Below are 16,679 nucleotides of genomic sequence, written 5' to 3' on the forward strand. Positions count from 1 at the left end.
CTCCATCTGAGGGTTGTGGGTAGCTAGGGATCTTGGGAAAGGGAAGAGCTTGAGCTCGGGAGCTGTCTTCTTAGTGTTGGCTTGGATCCATTGTCAGATCCTAAACCCATCCGTGATGAATAATGACACAGGATAGCACAGATTCAAACTTAGGGTAAGTATGTAACTCTCTTTCTCCGGTATGACTTATTTAACAAATGATCCTTTGTTCCTTATGACTTTCTTTTATTGCCCTTTTGTTCTATTGCATAATTGAGTTTTCTTCTAAATGACTATAAACTCTGTCAGCATGAATTCCCGTGTACAGTTTATAGATCATCGGAAGGCACGTTATTGATCTGTAATTTTTAGGGTAGTTTGCAGGTTCACTCTTAAGTACAGCATAATTTTTCCTGTTAGCCAGGTTGGTGTCTGTTTGGGGTGTGCATATAAATATTTCTTATTCGTAGCTAAGTTTTTGTGCAAAGATGTCAGTACTTTTAACCAAAAGTTGGGTACTGCATCTGGGCCTAGGGTTTTCCATTATAGGCTTTTTTAACTTTGTTTCAATCTCTCTGGCTGTTCATTCTATTTCATATCTTGTACATTTAAACTTCTTATTCTTTCTTTTACTATCTATTTAGCATCTTGGATCCACAGGATCTTCATATATACTTCTCCAATATGTATCTATTTCTTGTTTTTTGGTGGTCTTTCAATTCCTTTTACCTTGTTTCCCAATTCTCTGTAAAACCTTTTTGGGTCATCAGTAAATTGCTTATTTTGTACTTTTCCTTTATATTTATTTGCATATCTTCTAAGTTTTTCCACCCCCCCCCCTTATTGTAAAACAAAATTTTCCAAATTTGAATACCTTTCTTCCCTCCTTTCCATTATTCAGATGTCCACAAGAATACCTGCTGTTTTTGGAGAGTTCTCTGATTATCTGCTATAATTTGCAGTTTTCATCCCATCTGTTTATATATTCGTATTAATTTATTGAGCCACACTTTCCTCTAACCTTGGCATAATTAAGTCTTCAATAAATATTTTCTCTTTTTTGTTTCCATATTCCTCTGCTTTATACAAGTTTTCATGAAATTTCCAGAAATATGTCTAATACCTCTGCAGAAATTTTGGTTATTTTTCTTGTTATAAGCTTCCTAAGTTTGGAGAAACCCTCTTCCCTTCTGTTGCATAAATCATTGTGCTAAATATTTTTGTGCTCTGGTGTTACCAAAACAGCAGCCATCCTAAACATTTGGGCACTTCTCCGTTATCAGGGCAATAGTTCCATGGCACTAGCATGTAATGATCGCACAGCTGTTAGCCCTGAAGTGAGAAAGTGCCAAATTAAGTACAAAATGTAGACTTTGATGGGCACCCTTGATACCTTCAGCAGGAGCTTTGGTATGTCATTGTGATTCCAACAACTCACCTAAATACAAGCTTTTCTCTGTCGCAGGTAAAATTCATGTCTCAGGGCCTCATGCGGTAAGGAGTTTGTGTGCCTACCATTTTGTTTCTGTTTTCCCATCAGTTAAGTGACCATAAAGTTAATATACTTAAGTAAGGAAGTAGAAGGTAAAGTCCCTACATGGTGTGCAAGGGGAGTGCCACTGAAAAAATAAAAGATCTTGAGTGTGTTTGCTCATTCAGTTTGCTGCATTTTGCCGTGATCCTTGTGGAAGAAGAACTTTGCATTTGGCAGGTTTTTGTGCTGACTTCTCTTATCAGAGCATACAGAATGTTACCTACTACATCTGTGTTTGAATTGTCAGTCTACATAGAGCAACTAAAGTGCCAGATACAGCTTCATGCATTGGGAGTTATTCCGTGGTGCCTGTCTAAATGAATGTAATCATCACTGGCATTACACAACAGGATTCAAACTAGAGTCATAGTCGTAATCTTTTGTGGTAAACCTGGCAAGTTAGATGTCCTCTGTAGTGTCACTCTAACAGCCTCTCACATGATACAGAGAGCGAGAGCAAGGTTGATTGATTAACAACTGGGTATGATACAATAATATTCAGATGCTGCTGAACTGTTATTACTCCTGGTTTTATTTATTTATTTTTTATTTATCTAGCTATTCTATCTGCTTGTTTAAGTGGTCAACTGTGCAAGTCCCTGGATCTTTTCAGCCGCAATCTAGGCACAATGGTAGTTGTAACACTTTTCTTTCTTTCTTTAGCAACCACTTCTGGGCTAACAGCTGTGCGATCATTGTGTGCGTGGCCTAGCACCTTAGAACTGTTGCCCCGATAACAGAAAAGTACCAACTTTTGCACATGATCTAAATACCCATTTTTTTTCCCTTTAGCCACTCTGTAGGTGTTCCACTTATGTGAGATTCACATTATTTTACAGTATTTTAACCTTTGTTAACCTCCCTAATTCAGATTACTTTGTCTAGAATCCCTTTCTCTCTTATTTTACCATGTTTTCAACTTCATTTTCATGTTATGCCACGTACTACCTATCCGTTGTGCGTCTTTCCTAGTGACTTTTGAGTCAGTGGCGCTACCTATTTCTTAACTTCTTCCCTTTTTAACAGATAAGTAGGAGAGCATCAGTGTCTCATTTTTACTTTATTACTCTGCATCATTTTTTTATTGGCTGTAATCTGAAATAGCTATTGAATGTGCCAAAACTTTCAGTTAAATGCACATTCCTGTGAAATGTAATTTCTGTCCAGTCTAGCCGTATATCCTGTAACTGTCTAACTCAGTTTGTTAACGAAGTAATGTTTAGGATTCTACCCAGATATTTTGATTTAGTGTTTCATTGAGGCCCCCATGAAAAACAGTGCAATTGTGTACTTACTGGAAGAGGAGGTGTTATAACCATTAAACTTCCCCCCTTCCTTTATCATTTTGTGAATTGTGTACATTTACTTTTATAATATTACAGATGCAATGGTTATGGTTTGTTATAGTTTTGCTAACTCTAATGTAGATACCAACATTGATTTTTTGCCTGCCACAAGCATACATCTTTGCGGGATACTCTTCCATTAAAAATTAGTGAAAGATGAGCATTGCATACTTGTATGGGAGTCTTATGCCTTTTGCATTGCCACTTTCAAAGTCACAAGACATGTAACGGTCCTTGAAAGCAACAGAGGCACTTTTAGAAAAACTTGGCTAAGTCTTCAAAGAACAGAAGGTGGGTGACCCAGGTATTATGTTTTACTGTTACACTGATCTCTTCAAGATCTGTTGTTGGTAGTTTACGCAGCTGTACATTCCAAAAAAATTAAACTTTTATGTACTCCCCATAAGTAATGTTTGGTCAATGGCAATACTTTTCTAGTAGAACTTCTTCGTATTCCACAACGTTTCTGTAATTCTTTCTTTAAGGCTCCTGATTATGTTGCTAAAAACAGGAGCAACCTTAGGTGAATGTAGCTTCATAAACTGAGCTCTCATTACTGCAGTTAAAATGCTGGTTAAACATACAAATGCACTGAGTAACAGGATGTAGAAGCATGTTACGTTGACAGAATGCGCAGTATCCACTGGTTAAACATACAAATGCACTGAGTAACAGGATGTAGAAGCATGTTACGTTGACAGAATGCAGTATCCACTGGTTAAACATACAAATGCACTGAGTAACAGGATGTAGAAGCATGTTACGTTGACAGAATGCGCAGTATCCACTGGTTAAACATACAAATGCACTGAGTAACAGGATGTAGAAGCATGTTACGTTGACAGAATGCGCAGTATCCACTGGTTAAATATACAAATGCACTGAGTAACAGGATGTAGAAGCATGTTATGTTGACAGAATGCGCAGTATCCACTGGTTAAACATACAAATGCACTGAGTAACAGGATGTAGAAGCATGTTACGTTGACAGAATGCACAGTATCCACTGGTTAAACATACAAATGCACTGAGTAACAGGATGTAGAAGCATGTTATGTTGACAGAATGCGCAGTATCCACTGGTTAAACATACAAATGCACTGAGTAACAGGATGTAGAAGCATGTTATGTTGACAGAATGCGCAGTATCCACTGGTTAAACATACAAATGCACTGAGTAACAGGATGTAGAAGCATGTTACATTGACAGAATGAGCAGTATCTACTGCGTTGGCAAGCTACTTACTAATGTAAAATTCCATAAATACAGTAGACAACAGTAATTGGTCGCAGTCACGTGGCACCTTAAAAAAAAGAATATAGCTAACAGAGCTGAACCGTATCTGCTTTAAGCCAGACATTGCAACATTGCAAATCCATTGGCTTCTGAAACCAGACAAGCGATAAAAAGAAATGGCAACCAGCGTAAATTAAATTTTTTTTTTCATTAGAACATGAGGGTTTCTCCTCAAGTTCATTGAGGTCCACTCCCTCTGTCTTTCAAAAATCCTTGTTTTTTATATGTAAATTGTGCCACTAGATGATCCAACCCCTTAGTTAGTATTTTGACAAAGTTGGATAGCTCATATTTAAAGTGAGACGCTTATAATTTATGGGGTCAAAGGTGTCCTTGCCTTGCTTTAGGAGCAAAAGGCTTTTGCTTTCCTAAGATCACTATCAAACATTCCCATCCAGTCCGAATCAGGGTATATATGTTATATAGTGACTGCATCAAAGCCTTTTTATATTATATAGTGACTGCATCAGATCACTATCAAACATTCCCATCCAGTCCGAATCAGGGTATATATGTTATATAGTGACTGCATCAAAGCAGTTTTATATTATATAGTGACTGCATCAGATCACTATCAAACATTCCCATCCAGTCCGAATCAGGGTATATATGTTATATAGTGACTGCATCAAAGCAGTTTTATATTATATAGTGACTGCATCAGATCACTATCAAACATTCCCATCCAGTCCGAATCAGGGTATATATGTTATATAGTGACTGCATCAAAGCAGTTTTATATTATATAGTGACTGCATCAGATCATTAGCAAAGCATTTATAAAAGTCTGAGGGGATCCCATCATTGCTTTATCAGAGGGAAGGGAACCTATAATTTGCTGAGTTCCCCATAGTTTAATAGGCTGGGATGGCTGCATTTTAAAGGAGCCCAAGTTTAGGGGTTGTATATGCATCTTTTCTTCATCTAGAACATCAGATGTCACATTTTGAGAAAATAAAATGTCCTTCATAGTCTTGGTGTCTGTTATAATGCCTCCCTCCAGGCAGTGAATATGAAGGATATATATTTCATTATTTCTTTCCTTACATTTTTAGCAAGGACTTTCTGAGATTTAATTCCCTTTGCCCAATAGTAAAGCTTGTATTGTTCCCATTTCTTATGAACAGTATTGGTATAGGTGGCACTATACAGTATGTCCACTTTATTTTATGAGTGTGTGATGCAACAAGTTATTCTTGTATTGGTTATTCTTGTAGACCTGCTGTATTGAAACAATCTGTCGTGCTACTGAGTCAAGTAATAAATAGGCCATTGTGTAGTTGGTTTGCCTGAGATAGTTGTGTACACCACACAGTGAAGCTTTAATTAAAGTCTAGCTAACATTTATTTTGTTCTGTGTGCACTTGAATTTCTCATTCCCATTAAGCTTTAATCGATAAACCTGTTTCCTGCAACTTATGTCCATCCTGTTGCCACAATAGATCCAGCCTCCATTGATAGGAGAAGGGTACCGCGGCTCCAGTTCAATAGGAAGATCGTGCTGTGGTAATTTGGAGATGCTGGTACATTTTGGATCTGGCTAGTGTTTGGGAGTAAATGCTTAGAGAGAAGAAATATCAATTGTACTGGTATCGCCCATTGTATAGCTAAAAATGTGTATTCCTTGCAACCAGTTTCATGATTTTCCGCCCATCCACCTGAGTCCACTCCATACACATCTTGTTAAATAAACGTGTAAACGTTTCATGTCCTATTAACACTGGTTGGAATCTTATCCATGAACAGATCAAAGATGGCATTAAAATCTCCCCTCAAGATTGTCATCTGACTTGGGATAAGGACTTGCATTCTATTTGTAATTCTAACAATGTAAGAATGTCATCCTTGTTTGGAACATACACATTTACAAGCCAAAACCCCTTATTCTACCATTTAATCTTCAAAATTGACCACCTGCCTGTTGCATCCCTGTTGGTAGCCTCCACCATGCCTCGAAGTCCTTGGGGTAGTAGGATGACCGTTCCTCCTTTAGCTGAAGTCAGACTACAACAGTAAGCCTTCCCCTTCCATATCATAGACAGCACTGATTCTTTTTAAACTTAGTTTCCTGCATTAGCACTAAATGCGGATTGTATCTTGGCAACTAAGAAATAATGCTTTGTCCTTATAATTTGTGGAAATTCCTTTAATATTCCAAGATGTTAGTGTTGTTGGGGGTATGTGCACCTGATCTGGAATAAAGATCAGTAATGCGGGAATAATGCTATGACTAATCCAATACAAATAAAGGCAAACTCTCAAAGTAGCACTCAGCCACATCACATGGATAAAGTAATCTGGATCAGGCACACCTTAGGTACCCTTGGATTTTCCTTAAGAAACCAAGGCAGATGGGCAGGTAATCTGCCTTGAAACCTAGTTTTAACTGAATTTTAATTCCACAGTGGTCAACACAACTTCACATGTAACAACCCCCCCTTTACTATAATAGAAGTGTGCCACCCATAGTACAGAACTTTTTATAACTGTATAGTTGTTAGTATCCCAATAAAGCTTAATGGCATCAACACCTTGAACTCTCTGAAACCTGAGAAAACAGTAGCAATCAAGTTATACAGTCCTGGCCACACAACAACCCCCCCCCCCTTTTTTGGAGTGTAAAGCAGTAAAGCATCGGGGAGGGGGCCCATCCCCATGGATAAATATGTTAGACTATCACCAGCACGTCTTGGGAGGGAAGTTAGCTTTTCATTCACTCATCCGAGCAACATGTGCAACCCCATGATGCACTAAAGACAAAAAAGAGGTAGTTAATGTCCATGCCATCTGTCCACATCATTCATTACAGTATACCTCATTTTTTTCCTTCCTTAACCTTCTCCCTTCAACCCTTGAACTGTATTCTTTGTGGGACACTTAAGTTGTAGGTAGCAAAATCCATTAAGCATTTATCACAGTTTCTTCACTCGATCATCTGGTACTGGCAAAGATCGACTCCAACTGGTTTCTATTTCTTGCTGTTTCTCTGGAGAAAGATTTGGCCCACTGAACTCCATGCTTAATTCCACCAGTGTCTGGCTCATCATTGCTATGAGTAGTGTGCAGCTGAGCCCAAGCATGTGAATAATTTCATTAGAATCCCGCCATGATTTGCAGGTTTTGAAACAAGGGTGTCTGTAGCCTCTCTCTTGGCTACAGGAGATGTAATTTCCATGCTATTATTTGGCTAGTCCTGCTTCTTAGGCATAGCCGGCCTTAGGCATAGGCCAACTAGGCGGCTGCCTAGGGCACCGCTGTAGCAGGGGCACTTTTCCAGTATTTATTTGGTGTAGGTAGACCAGGATGGGGGCACCAGATGGTGTGGTAGGGGGGGCCGTGGAGCCCTTTTGCCTAGGGCACCACTTGACCTAAGGCCGCTCCTGTTCTTAGGATCTGCAACCATTAATTTTGCAACTGCAGCATATGTCTGTGAGACATGCATTACTTCTCAGTCATGTAAAAATGCTTACACTGGCAGAAGAAACTGAAAAGTTTGTGTGTGTGTTTGTTTTTGTTTTTCTGTAGAATGGCTGGATACCTTAATGAAACTGTAAACTCCAACTCATGTGCCCATTTTAGAGAGGGAGCCATTGCTTTGTACTTAGAAAAAAGCGCAGTACTATAATTAGGCACAGTCTTGACAGGGTGGCCTGCTAGCTTCAAGTTATTGCCCAGCTTCTCTCACTGTCATTAAAAAGCAAACTTTTAAAAATTGTCTTGGATGAAAAGCATTAATACATTTAGAGTGGATCCTGCATGCTTGCTTAATAGTAGAGGTTTCGGACTCGCTCAGCAAGTTTTACATTTCCAATTAGATAAAGGCAACTGTGTCCATGTCTTCTGTGTACTTGGGCAGCCCTCCCCCACACACACATATGCAAGTTATTACGCCTTGAATGATTTTTAAGCTCATCCACCTTTTCCTCTGTTTGCACTGCGTGTGCTTGCAGATCAACAGTACTGTTACCGCTAACCACTTGATGTGCTCTTTCATCTCTTCCTGCTGAAGCTGCATAGTTTGCTGGATGTCCACTAGCAACAGGTCGTGCTTCTTCACGGTGTCTTTGATTTTTATATTTGGCCGTGATTTTGTGTAGTAGTGATGTAATAGTCTCCAACATTTGCCGGATAGCTCAAAATTATCACCCAGAATTGATTTAGGCCCCCCTCCACCATATTTGGCCATTAGCCAAGAATGCTCAATTTGATAAGACTAAAAATAAAGACATGTCTTGCTAAAATTGAGTATGATTGTTTTGTTTACTAGTATAGCTCATAACTTGTTCAGTACTAACTATGTAGGCTGTTTGGGGATAGCAGGATAGGAGAAACGTTGACCATTGTGATGCCAAACCTATGAGTGGTAGTCCATCTGACCTTTGCATGTGCCAGTGCAGAACCCATTTCAAAATATTTTGCGGAAGCACTTTGACCCCTGCACCTTTTTCCCCTTTATTAGGCCTGTGTCTGTGTATACTACTTCCTAGATTGCACTGACTCAGCAGAAAGGAAAACATTCATTCACCTTCCTGAAAGTTTATGCAGCTGCAGTAGCAGTATATATAGAGATCATAGTGTCGGGGAGAGCTGCTAAGTGTGAGAATGCATGGTGCACAGTCCCCCTACAAAACAAATTGCATTTTTGTTTGTTACTTGAATGTGCCCCGTTGGTTTAGTGGGTGGTATTAAGACTGCCTCCTGTAAACCTTGTGCAGTATGTTACACTTTGGTGTAGTAAAGAAGAGCCAAACTAGGTACTTACCTGGGGCTGTACATTTCAGACAATCCTCTCTTCCATTGTTTAGCATAATGCCAAGCACATCCATTCTAGTATATTTGGTTAATTGAGTTATTGTTTGCTTAATTACATACAGATTATGTAAACAAGTAAATAAATCTTCTTCCACTGAGCTCTAGGTCAGTTGGCACCCTGGCAAGAAGTCAACCAGTATAAGGAGAAACTTCATTTTTACTATACTTTGTTTAATTTATTTATTGACATTTGTTAACCGGGTTGGTCCAACTGGGCCAGTAGCCCATTTTCATTGGAGACCCAAGGAGAAAAGCTCCAGATTACAAAGACATTTCATAGCAGGTTTATTTTCACTTATGATTACTTTCACTAATGGTCATTAATGTGATTTTACTAAAGCCTTTAAGAGCTTCAGTAATTTGCAGGTCTTTGTGTCTACCTTGTGCAAACCTGGGTCAAGTTTGAGATTGCCTCTAGCCAGTTCTAGCCTACCCAGGTCTGCATGTGCTCCATGCAACATATGTTTTTTGTTTGTCTTAATTAATTTGAAATGTGTCTGCCACTACAGAACTCAAGTATGCTTTATATGACTCCTTTTTAGCCTTTCCCCCGTGAGAGGTTATTTGACATTAGATGCGTTTTCCAGTGCTGGGTTCCAGAAAAAAAAAGTTTGGGTGCATATTGTTTCTTTTAGAGCTAAGCTTCTGTTGTTGAATGTGATGCAGTAGAGTACCAGAGTACCTTCAGCTAAGTATAAGTACTAAAAATATTCACCCACAGGACCAACTCCCACCTTCTGCTCTGCCCTGGTAACTTTGGGGATCTCCTGTATCACTGCTCCTGTTAGTCAACCAGCTGGTGTTATGTTCTCTATTCTCATGCAGCTCTGCTCTCTGTGCCTTTATTTTTAAGTGTTGCTGTTTGATTTATATAATCAGTGGTAGTATAAACAACTTCAATTCAAATTGTAGCACTTAATGATAGTCCAGTTTTGTGCACTTTTGCCCCCCCCCCACACACACATTTGGTCTATAGAATTCATTGTCTTATATGGTTTCCTGTCATGAGAAATATGTCTGTGATGCCATGTGACGGTTACAAAGTTGCTTATTTTTTATTGTTTTGCCTTCAACACTTGAAGCAAAATCAACCAGTTGTAAAATATTCTTACTATGTTATGGAGTGTAGCACTTGTGCATTGCTTATTAAAAGTATAATGTTAAAAGGTCTTCATAAAACAACAAATCTGTATTCTTGTTTTCTGCACAGCCCACACGACCTTCTAGTTCTGCTGCTTCCAGTGGGACAGGAGGTCCTTCTGGCTCTGCTTCGGCCTCAACAGGAGAACTGAGTAGCAGTGAACCCAGCACACCAGCTCAAACTCCTCTCGCTGCACCAGCCATTCCTTCTCCAGCAATTGGGCTAACCTCACCTGTTGCACCACCTCCTCTGCTGTCTCCCAGTAAGGTAAGGTAAAAAAAAGAGTGAACGTCAAAAAGGTGTAATCTAATTTATTCATTTATTAACTGTGGAAATGGTTATTGTGCACCCTTTTTAGCTGCAACCCAGGCCGTATGGGTAAATACAGTATAAGTGGGTATGGTTATAGATATGTATGTAGATATGAATAATAGATACAGACAGTTTAGTTTAGACAATCAAACTGCATGTTTGAGAAGGTGGGGAGTACACAGGCATACCAGGAAAAAGCCCACATAGACATGGGGAGTGCATGGAAACTTCAGGTGATGACTGAAGGACAGGATTGATCCCTGAACCCTGGAGCTGTGAGAGTAAACATTCCATAAAATGTGGATATATGAAGCCATTGATGCAGCATCTAGAGTAATTGCCACTCTTTCTGGTCATCCATAGGCATGTATTTATTTATTTATTTGTTCATTCATTCATTCATTGTTTGGGAACCGGGGTGGAGCATTGATCCAAATGTACCCGTTTCAGCCCAGACATATAAATGACAGTAGACAAACAATTTAGCAAGAAGTATTATGAATACAGGCAAAATGTTGTACAAGATAGTTGTGAATTAATAACAGTAATAATAAAGGACACAGTACAGGGAATAATAAGAATGGATGGATAGAGTAAGAAAGGAAGAGACTGAAATAGTAAAGGGACAGAGCACAAAATGTAAAACAGCAAAAGTAAGGTAAGGACACGGAAATGAAATGTGGGTGAGATGTCACATATTAGTGCAATTAAATGTGGGTGAGATGTCACATAGTCCAATTAAATGTGGGTGAGATGTCACATAGTGCAATTAAATGTGGGTGAGATGTCACATATTAGTGCAATTAAATGTGGGTGAGATGTCACATATTAGTGCAATTAAATGTGGGTGAGATGTCACATATTAGTGCAATTAAATGTGGGTGAGATGTCACAGTGCAATTAAATGTGGGTGAGATGTCACATAGTGCAATTAAATGTGGGTGAGATGTCACATATTAGTGCAATTAAATGTGGGTGAGATGTCACATATTAGTGCAATTAAATGTGGGTGAGATGTCACATATTAGTGCAATTAAATGTGGGTGAGATGTCACATATTAGTGCAGTTAAATGTGGGTGAGATGTCACATAGTGCAATTAAATGTGGGTGAGATGTCACATATTAGTGCAATTAAATGTGGGTGAGATGTCACATAGTGCAATTAAATGTGGGTGAGATGTCACATATTAGTGCAATTAAATGTGGGTGAGATGTCACATATTAGTGCAATTAAATGTGGGTGAGATGTCACATATTAGTGCAATTAAATGTGGGTGAGATGTCACATATTAGTGCAATTAAATGTGGGTGAGATGTCACATATTAGTGCAATTAAATGTGGGCGAGATGTCACATATTAGTGCAATTAAATGTGGGCGAGATGTTACATATTAGTGCAATTAAATGTGGGTGAGATGTCACATATTAGTGCAATTAAATGTGGGTGAGATGTCACATATTAGTGCAATTAAATGTGGGTGAGATGTCACACAGTGCAATTAAATGTGGGTGAAATGTCACACATTAGTGCAATTAAATGTGGGTGAGATGTCACATATTAGTGCAGGGAAGTGATGCGAGGAAGACAAAGGTGCATGACTAATGAAAGGGAGGGTAGGGGATTTGGTGGTGTCCAGAGGGAAATCTTTTGCAATTTGACTCTGACTACAGATGTTCTTTAAGCTTAGCATGATGTGATGGATGCAAGGCGGGGTCTTTAAGATTCATAAGGAGGGATTCACATAGTATGGGACCCAGGATGGAGAAGGCATGATTAGTTTAATTAAGTCTGGTTCTAGAGCATTGAAGAAGTGGATCAGAGTGGCTCAGATGATTTAAATTGCACCAGGGAGGTTGTCTGAAGAGGTTGGAGATTAGGGAGAAACAGGAGTGTTCTTTGAGGGGCTTGTAGAATTTGAATCCAAGAAGCAGGTTGGCACATTGTTGGTCAGGTAGCCAATTAGGTTTATTAAATGTTATACAATGATTCTCATTTCTGTGGGAGAGAGTAGTGAAACGGCAGAGTTGTTTATAGTTTGTATGGTGGAGAAGTTTTTCTGGTTGCTGCTGCAACCAGTGGACGTCCATCTTCAAGCTGTGCTAATAGAATGGCTTTGCCTGTGGCATTCCTGGCTGGTCTGGAGAGAAGGGAGGACATTGTATAGAACCAATACAGGACTGGATTAATTTTGTTAAATATTTGTTTTAGTTGAAGGTGAAAGTTCAGTGCGGGACCAAGATATTTGTAGAAGATGATCATTAAGGAGCTCATATCAACATCTGCTTCAAATTTACAAACCTAACAAATTCGCAGGACAGAACTTATACAGCTACTCTCCAGCCATCCTCTGGAACAAGCTTCCCATGACTCTAACAAGCCTACCCCAGACCCATACTTTCAAGATCTCGCTTAAACACTACCTTACCCACCTCACTACTTGCCCTTGCAACCTCCTCCCTTGAACCTAGTACACATCTTGGTCTCTTCACACCTCTCTCACCTTACCTTCATCAGACTACTATCCATTTCATCCTCCCTCCCTACCGCCTATCAACCCCCCCTCTTCCCCACACACCTTCTTGCCACCCCTTACCTTTATACCTCAAGGCCTGCTCTCTCCTACCTACCTCCTGACAGTATGTATATAACCTTTCCCAACTCTTCACAGGCCACCAATTTCATACTAGGACCCTCACAATTGCTAATCCACAAATCCTATCAACTCATTATCACCCCTCTACACTAACTCTGCAAACTCCCCCCAAATCCCAGTGCTCCTATCCCCCTACTTATCCTACTTACATCACCCTCAACTACCCTCCATCTGCTCTGATTCCATTACAACATTAAGCTGCCATCTTAACTGTATCTGTGTTAAAACTCTCACCTGCCTCCCTATTTATATGCAGTTAACAATCATAACTGTATTCATGTATTTAACAAAATTTTTGTTCTACTATTTTTGCATTCTTCTATTGTGTATTATGTAAATAGCAGAATTTTTGAATTTTTGTATTATTTTACTGTATACTGGAGCTTTTCTCCCCGGGCCTCCTCTGAAAAAGTGCTCTGTCCCAGTCAGACTATCCCAGTCAACAAATGTCAAACAAGTAAATAAAGAATCAATTAGGTCAAGATGGTTATGGATAATAGATTGAGAGTTTTCTGACATTTAGAAGGAGGTACAAATATGGTAAATATCGACCTACTCCTGAGTATCTTATTTACACAAATTGTTCTGTTATTGTAGACGTGTAACCTGTTATTGTAGACATGTAACCTGACTGTACGATGTGATTGTTTTTGCATTTAACTGTTTATCTGCATGCTAACTTTCTTGTCATCAATCATGTGTATTCACACTCTTACTTCCTTGGAGCTTTTCTCCCCAGGACTCAACTGAAAATGGACACCTGTTGTCCAGTTGGACTTATCCTGGTAAAAGAAATGTTAAATAAATAAATAAAATTTAGGGGAGGTACCGAGTGGTAGTGTTTTAATTTTGAAAGTGTTCAGAATTTTTTTTTTTTTTTTGTTAAGCCATTTGATAAGAGAAAAGGAAGTAACCTTGTAGTTGTTGTTTGGCTGAAGAGGTCAGGTTTGGGGTCAGTCGCTGAAGTCTTCATGAAAATGGAAGAGAAAGGTAAAGTGATGCAAGGGATTAAATAAAGACTTTCTTTCCTCCTTGGATAGGACCAAATTTATCTTGGAAAACCTGGTACTATCTTTAGGAAGCAACCCAAACCCAAGTGAAATTAAAAGCCTGTAAAAAGCCAGTTTTATTAAAACTGGCAATGGGATTTTAAAGACCAAGCTGACTGGTTTTCAGGATTCCTCCCTCTAACAGTAGAGAAGTACTAACCGTGCTTCTCCAACTCCCTTCCCCCAAGCCCAGCCAACCTACACACCTTCCTCCCAAATTTGCTGATATTTGTTTCCCATTGTGGGATACTGTTACGTCAGATTTCTGTTTTGTTTAGGAGCACAGTACAGCTTATGAAATATTTGTTAGGGAATTACTGCTAACACATTAACAGGCCAACTGAAGATCCGTGACCATTTATTTAGAAAAGAAAACCAAAAATGCTTCCTCAAGAAACCTGAGACCTGATGTTAATTTTCATTCTGTCATTAACTGTGGAGTTCGGATCTGAACCTTGGATCTGATTCAGCCGTTACTAAAGCTCATGGTAACCAAAAAGCTCTCAAGCTTCTCCCTTACCCATAATGCACGAACCCCTAACATACCTCCAGATGTCATTTGCCACTTTTCTCAAAAAGATATGGTCAGCCTTAGCTGTCGACTTTCATTAAGATAAGTGTGGCTTTTTCTCTTTAATCTCTATGCGTATATTATTCCCTTAACCACTTACATTACTGTAATTCTTACTTACCACTGTTGGTAGTCCATTTTTTCTCTCTTTCTGTCATATATGCTAGTATAGTTCTAATACCATTGTTGATATTTTTTTTTCTTCCTGTGTCCTATATAAAAAAGCTTTCTTCTGTCTTACTGTTTTTATCCTTTGGCGCTGGCATGTCTGAGAAAGGACCTTCTGGTTTTAAAAAGTGTCTGAAATGTGGGCACAAATTGGCTCTTTCAGACACTTATAGTCTGTGTTTATTGTTTAGGCCTGCATCAGGAGGGTTGTTCCATTTGCAAGAATTTTAGTCCTAGGGGTCTTGTGGAAGGGAAAAATAAGCTTGTCTACAAAGGTTTATTGCCATCTTCTTTTGGTGAAGCTGTGTCTTAGGTTCAGTCCCCCAAAATTAAATTTAAAAACTTTGAAATGGTCTGCTTTGAGATGGCCTTTCCTTGTGATCCTGCAGCATATGCCACTAGTAGTTGCTCAGTCTTTCTGAAAGCTCAAGTAGAAGCGTAGCTGTCTGTGTATGTCCAAAGAATGCAGAATTTTCTCTCCCTTATTCTGTGGGTTTGGATAAAAAGTAGGCAGATGAATAGTTTTGTTAAGGGCCACACTGGACACTACCTTCGGCATAAATGTCGGGTTTGTCCTCAGAAACCCTGTCTGGATAAAAAATGATGAAAGGTTCCACAGCCATTAGTGCCTGTAGCTCTGAGACTCGTCTTGCAGAGGTTATTGCTAGGAGCAGACCTGTTTTCCAAGATAAAAACTTTATATCAGCTGTAGCGGCTGGCTCAAAAGGAGGCAGAGTGAGTTTTTCCAAGACATAATTGAGGTCCCATGCAGGTATTGGTGATCTCCTTGGAGGCCTTATATTTTTGGCTCCTCTGAGGTATTGCCTTAACAAAGGATGAGAAAAGATTGGTGGCTCTGTATTGTAATGAGCCGAAATGGCAGAGGCATGAATTTTAATTGATGAAAAGAATAAGCCTTTATCCAACATCTCAGTTAAGTATTGCAAAATCTGAGGAATATTTGGTACTGCTGTGTCAATTCCTTGTGCCTGGTTCCAGGCACAGAATCTCTTCCATTTTCCAGCATAAGATTTTCTAGTACTAGGCCTCCTGGCCTCCAAAATGACATCCATCACCGCTTTAGTGAGAGAAATGGCTGTCCCTTGTTCTGGTGACAGGCCTTCGCCCACCATCGAAACTCCTGTTGCAGGCATGGAATGAGAGTAATTATTGTTTCCAGGCTGTGGCAATGCTGGGTCCAAACACTTTTTAGGTACCATTGAAGTTTCCTCATATCAGTCTTACATATGGAATTAGTAGAATGCAGGATGCCATGAATCTCAAAGCCTGCAGAATATTTCTTGTAGATAACTGGGCCTTTGTTGCCAACAGTGTGAAGTAGATAGTCAGTTATCTTTGTCTGGCGTGAGATAAGCCATCTGGGCAGTTGTATATAAGCTTGCACCCAGGAATATTATCTCTTGAGAGGGTACTAGTTTTGATTTTTGTTTGTTGACTGTGTACCCTAGGCATGGTAGTAATCTTTTTACAAACGCCAGATGCTGTAATAGGATGTCCTTGTTCTCTGCTTGAATGAGGCAGTCGTCCAAGTAAGGATATATTTGAATTCCTCTTTGTCTGCAGAATGCAATTACTGGTGTCAGACACTTTGTGAAGACCCTGGGCGCAGTATTTAAGCCAAAGGGCAGTGCAGAGAATTGATGGTGCATTGAGCCAGCTTTGAATCTGAGGTATCTTCTGCATGTTTGTCTGATTGGGACATGCAGGTATGCCTCTTTTAGGTCTAAAGTTACAAGCCAAGCCTTCTTGCTTAGCATGGGCAGAAGCTGCTGTAAGGTCAACATTTTGAATTTT

The 16,679-nt window shown here is 39.4% G+C and overlaps 1 protein-coding gene across 7 annotated transcripts in view; it reads left to right on the forward strand.

Moving 5' to 3' along the window:
• The window catches only part of DCTN1 (dynactin subunit 1), a 1,835,652-nt gene that overhangs the window by 622,486 nt on the left and 1,196,487 nt on the right, over positions 1-16,679 (forward strand). For all 7 annotated transcript variants that reach the window (XM_044063298.1, XM_044063299.1, XM_044063300.1 and 4 more), the window contains one exon: positions 10,179-10,376. In XM_044063298.1, coding sequence (XP_043919233.1) covers positions 10,179-10,376 — 198 coding nt within the window. The remainder of the gene's footprint in view (positions 1-10,178; positions 10,377-16,679) is intronic.

This window comes from Protopterus annectens, chromosome 2.part1 (genome assembly GCF_019279795.1).
Source record: "Protopterus annectens isolate FY-2018-M chromosome 2.part1, PAN1.0, whole genome shotgun sequence".
Lineage (NCBI taxonomy): Eukaryota > Metazoa > Chordata > Ceratodontiformes > Protopteridae > Protopterus > Protopterus annectens.